Consider the following 6,000-nt stretch of genomic DNA (forward strand, 5'->3'; position numbering starts at 1 on the left):
TACCCTCCCTGCTCTTTAGGTGAAGACTCCTCTGCATCAAAAACCGACAAATCCACAGACGTAGCTGCCATCGTAGTCCCGATCCTGTTTGTGCTGCTGGTTACCCTGGGCATTGGGTTCATCGTGCTCTACACGAGGCACCGCAGGCTGCAGAGCAGCTTCACCGCCTTTGCCAACAGCCACTATAGCTCCCGCCTGGGCTCAGCCATCTTCTCCTCAGGGGACGATTTAGGTACGTGGAATCTTGGCATCTTGGTTGGAAATGATTTGGTCTGGAAAATACCCTTATGATCATCAAGTCCAACCATCAACCTAACAGTAGCTCTTGGTGTCATGCCTTGGGATTGCAGGGCCTCCAAATCAGCACAAGACCTAAACCTCTTTCTCATGCTTTAGGCCATCCTTGGCATGAAAATCTCCATGGGTTTGATCTGGTTTTAGGAGGATAAGCCTGGCCTAGGATATGTGTAATTAGTTACCTCACATAAACAGCTCCCACTAATGATAATCAATTAAAACTTGGATATAACAAATACAACAACCAGTTAAGGGCCACATGCTGATGCATTAATTTGGGGGACAGTTTTGGGGCCAGTTTCGTTGTGCCCAATGAAACCAAGGGCAGCGTAACAGAGCTCTGGGTTTGTTTTCCAGGAGATGAGGATGACGAAGCTCCCATGATAACTGGATTTTCAGATGATGTCCCCATGGTCATCGCATGAAGCGCATTTCTGACTGTAAAAACCAAATGGTGTAAATATTTTATTTGATAAAAATAGTTGATTGTTTATTTTAAAAATGCACTTTGAGTTGCAATACGTTATTTTTATATGGGCCAAAAAATTTAAGAAACACTTTGTAGTAATCAACTGTGAATTGCAAACTAGGTTGGTTTAGTAACAAATTGCTTTGATTTAACATTGATTTAGTCTTACAAGGCTATGCTTGCTGGGCATGCTTTTAAGTCTGTGAGATATTTTCCGTTGACTAAATTGGCTACTCATTTTATTTTTCTAAGACAAGAATAAATTTATTTTAAAAAAATTCAGGAGATTATATATGTAGAGAGAGATAAGTAATATAGTCCCTGAAGGTTTTGCTTTTACTTTAAAAAAAAATCCTTTGGACTTTGTTTTATATGAAAGTATTTTTGTTGTGTTAATTTATTGGGAAATCTGCTTAAGAACAGATTTCCGAAGTTGTCAGACATTGTACACATTATTGTGTAGAACATGTGCCACTTTATCTTGCAAGGCAGTAGTATTTTGGCATCCCCATCATTGTTCTCACCATGAGAATAAGAATCTTTATTTTTTACATATTTTTTCCCTCACTGAAAGACACAATCTTTCCTCAGTCATCCCTGGGCAAGCGCCCAGTTTATGCAATTTTGACCTCACGTGCAGGCAGAGCTGCCCGCGCCGTGCTGCAGCCCCCCAACCATTGCCCAAATCCCTCCAACAATCACCAGCAGGTGCCAACCCGTTGGCCGTGCCCTGATCCATAATTGATGTCAGTAATGTCACTGCAACAAATCGCCATCCCCTGACTTTGAAGCGCACACCTTAAAGTGTAGCTTCCAGGAAACCTTGCCTCTGCAGAGCTGCGTGGAGATGCTAGGATGGTGTGGGACAGAAGGGGGAGCCTCCACTGTGTGCAACTGGAGAAGAGCTTCGCTTACAGATTCTCCACAGTCGTGCAGAGCTGTAATTACTGAGCAGCTCGATTCATCTGGTTTGCAGCAGGGATTCGGTGCTCCTTCAGTAGAGTTTCCTAAAACTAGCTGTAGTCGCACCTTCAGCTTTAGAAGTAATGTAGATGTAATATATTCCTATCACTCCTCATTTCACCTTTACTGTAGACATAATACTGGCTAACAGAGCTAAGCAGTAGAAATGTCTACTTCCCATTGTCGAGGGTATGTTTTTGGTGATAGCAAAATGTGAATCTCACCATGAATCCCACTGCTCGCAAGCCCACGAGCATCAATACGAGTGGATGTCTGCGGCTCACACCTGGCCGCACTCTATATATGCAAAGCCCAGTAAAAATACAGCACACTGTCTTGTCATGCTATTTTCTTTGTTTAAGCCAGAAGTATTTTTGCTGTGTAAATTACATTATAATTGCAGTCTTCCTACAGATGAGATGAGAGAGGCCAACTATGTTTTGATACACAACTGATCCATTTAATTTCACTTGCAGAAAATGTTTAAAGAGATGAGGTTCTGTATGGTTTGATACGCTATAGAAATACTGACTCTATTTTTAATTATCGGTGTTCTCAATCCCGGTGACAGTTTATTCCCCCAAAGTTGGGACCAAACCATAACCAGATTTTATAAGTAGCAGCGAGCTTGCCAAGTTGCAATGTTTTTACCTTGTTAGTGGGTCAGGTGCTGTTCACAGATTAAAATGCTTATAATTCAACCTAGCACGTAGATCTCAATTTGTCTGGAGTCACGGCTACAAAGAGAGCAGAACCTGACCCAGAGGCAAAACTGTTCTAAAAGTGTAAAGCAGAAGATTTAACATATTTCTGCAGGGGACAGCCTGAAAGCAGAGGTTAAAAGCATTGCATTCCTTCCTTATTAAACAAATATTTCTGGCACAGGTAACTGAAAACTGCAGTATAGTATCCCAGAAGATGGTACCTCTCTGGTGAGAATTAATAGCGGTTAAATTCTGCTACTTTACTCCCCTAAGGGAAAACCCTGCTCAAATAAGGGGAGCAGAAGTGAGCCCATCTCGTGTCTGTATGTGGAAGGCAGATGCCAAGGGGGAACCTCGAAACCACTTTATATTCTGCAGAAATCCCTTGGCTGGATGCTTTCAGCTGGGGACGGGTCACTTCTGGTCACTCTGAAAGGCTCCTTTGTGCCGCAGCAAAGCGACGCTCGCACGGTGCTGAGCCTGTTGCCAGCGAGGCATTTTGCTGGAATACTATATTCCGAAAATATTCCCAGCTAGCTGCGCCTCTGCAATGCAACGGGGGTGAGGGACACCTTGGCGCTCGCTTTGCAGTCGTCCCTGCATTGCACGGGGCTCTGGGGCACTGCAGCCCGCAGTCCTTGTGCCAAGCTGCACGCACCAGGGCGCTTCTTGCAATGCACAGACGCTCCCTGCCCTCAGAGGCTTTCCCTTCAGGGCAAAAATCACCACTGTGCTCCCAGCAAAGCAACTTTACAGGGCTAGTGTATTTGTATTTTATATATAAATAGAGAAGTCTAAGCTCCAGGCGGGGAATAAGCAGGATAGATGCAGTTCTGGGTAAATTGTATATTTTTATGAACTTTTGAAGCACGGAATCTTGTTCACAGAGATGTATATGGGGTGGGAGGGTTGTGGTGTATATATGGTACATGGATGTGGATGCATATTTTGTTCTGGTTTTGTTTCAGTAGCCTGATGCAATGTGACATGAGTCCTTACCCGAATTTTTGGGAGGTGACTTGGGTTTACCTGGCAGTAACCCTGTGAGATGTTTGGACCCATAAGGAGAAAAGGAGTGGGGGAGGTACGTGGGCTAAGGAGGTGTTTCTGGTACCTCGTGTTTGAGTCCACCTCAGATGCCAGCTGGCACTCTGAAGTCCATTTGAACAGAAGACTAAGGCTGAACTCTAAGATCAGGTGGGCGCAGCATCTGCCACGAGCACAAGCTTGTGGCTCCTCAGCCACTCTGCCAGGGCTGGCACCCCAGGGACACACCAAGAGGAATTTCAGAGAGGGGTAAAGTGTTTTCTGTTGACCATGGGGGAAAATAGTGCATGCAGATATTTAATGGCTGAATATCTGGCGTGCTGCAGGTTCATGCCTCAGGTAAGCTTGGCCTAACTTGTTCCATCTTCTCCTGCCTTGCCACAGCGTTAGCAGCAGGGATGTGTGGGTCTAGTACTGGGAAGACAGTTCTCCTTGGGTCAAGATCAAGTTACTTATAGATATATATGGGTGCACACCCAGACAGAAAGAGGAGGAGAGCACACAAGAAGGATGGAGTACGTGCGGTGATGTTCTGGGTGCCGCTGCCATCCCGTGGCCTCATGTAGCTCTAAAGGACCTCTGTGCCTGTGGGTCACCGTGGTGGTCACTAAAGGTGACCACATCCTGCCAGTTTCTAGAAATCCTGGGAGAAGTGACCTGAGAGCCCCAGGCAGGGGCTTCAGTAATGTGCTGGTAAGAATGTAGAACTGCATTCAGGAAAGACCAAAAGAACGTTTTCCAAATTTCAAGTCTCCTTCAAATGGACTTCAGAACAGAAATGGTGCCACAGAGGTGGTTACTGTGGGTTCCAGAGAGCATCTTCATTTCTGGTACTAATTGTGATGTCAGTAATTAGTCTTGGGGCAGACTACGAGCAGCCAGTCTCTAATGAAGTTTTTAGACGTAGTGTCAACTTCTGATCGGGTTCCTTAATTGAAGTTTAATACTATTTGAATACCATTTGAATTGCTACTCTGTCTTTTTTTTTTTTTTTTTTTCCCCCTCCATTCACTGATTTCTGCTGTGTTATTGTGTTATTCTTGCACAATTTTGAAGGAATTTTTGTCTGTCAATTTTTTTCCACTTAATAATGATAATAAAAATGGACTGGGTAAACAGAATGACTCCTGGTCTCCATAATTATTACCTAGTCCCCACGGTTCCCACGCCTCTTCTCCAAGGAGCCAGGCAGTGAGCACCACCCTCGGGGGCCAGAAAACCTGCGGAGCCTTTCTGAGTTTCCCATCCATGCTCACTGAGCACCATCACCAGCAATAACCCCATCTGGTGCCCAAACCATACGATTTTCCCTGTGGTAGCACCCATTCCTTCAGCAATCCCATCCCTGCGCTGCATTCCCATCGCTGGCTGAAACGCTGTATGTGCAAGTTCACCTGACACCCCAGCAGCTGAAAGCGAGCAGAATTACAGCTCCCCGAGAGGTAATGAGCAGGCAGCAGTCTCTTCACACGTACCTCATTTTTTAGCCTACATAATTGGAAAGGCAACATGTGAGCTTGGTGGACATAATTGAGGCATGCAAGCATCTTAAGTGTTGCACTTCATTAATGTTTAGCTTAAGGCAACGCTAACAAACAGCCATTCCTTCCTCCCGGTTGCCCCCTTCTTCATGAATGAAGCTGATTTTTCCCTATTGTTGCTGGAATAGATTGCTCTCCCCGGAGGTACGAGAAGCGACACCTCATTCCCATGCACCTACTTTCCTTCGGAGCAGTCTACGTGACTCTTCAGCCTCAGCGCCCAGCCTCACTGAGAAAATCCTGATGGAATAAAGGCTCAGCACAAAAGCGATCTGATTAGGCTTCCTAACAACATTTGCAAATTACTTTTTTTCTAAAGGAAAAATTTTACCCCTATTCATTTACTGCCTTCGCTGGAATGGTGCGGACCAAGTTACCTTGTGACCGACTGCAGAAAATATTGCTCTGAGAGCCCGAGACACAGCCTCTCCCACCCCAATTCCACTCCCAAACCTCCCCAGGCTGCCCAGGGACTTTTTGGCACGGCCCCACTGGCTCTCACCTGACTCACATCTCCAGAGCATGGCCTGGAGAGCAGCAGCTACAGCTGCAGACTGCGCCCACCTGCCCGGGACATCTACACTGCGGGTTTTTCCTGTCCTTTCTCTGACTCTGCATCTCCCTCCTTTTTCTTTATGACCTTTCCATATTATCTCACCCTTAAATGCAACCAAGAGATTCTCGCAGAGTATAGTACCCTCGCGAGTAGGTGTAGCTGTGCTCTCCAGCACTTCAGGGTTTAGTTTAATTAGGCAAAACTCCTGATGAACAATGGCACCTTCATAACTGCTAAGTGTGTTGCCAGTTCCAAAGAGGTGTCCCAGCTTTGCTCATTACATGACCCTGAGACACCCAAAAACCACAGAGGAGGGGGGTCCCAGCCACCAGAGGAGCGCACAGAGCAAAGCCAGCCAGGTGTGCGTGCGGCACGGCCAGGATTGCAAAAGCACTTCCCAGCGTGGGTTAAGCATTTCACAAA

General features: G+C 45.8%; 1 protein-coding gene across 2 annotated transcripts in view; it reads left to right on the forward strand.

The window, feature by feature from the left end:
• SORL1 (sortilin related receptor 1) overlaps positions 1–4,601 on the forward strand; it is a 41,099-nt gene extending 36,498 nt beyond the window's left edge. For both annotated transcript variants that reach the window (XM_084495791.1, XM_084495790.1), the window contains exons 47-48: positions 20–232; positions 655–4,601. In XM_084495791.1, the coding sequence (XP_084351917.1) occupies positions 20–232; positions 655–722 (281 nt within the window). In that variant the 3' untranslated portion in view covers positions 723–4,601. The remainder of the gene's footprint in view (positions 1–19; positions 233–654) is intronic.
• Positions 4,602–6,000: the final 1,399 nt, after the last annotated feature.

The sequence above is a fragment of the Aythya ferina genome (genome assembly GCF_964211825.1).
Source record: "Aythya ferina genome assembly, chromosome: 22".
In the NCBI taxonomy this organism is placed as follows: Eukaryota; Metazoa; Chordata; class Aves; order Anseriformes; family Anatidae; genus Aythya; species Aythya ferina.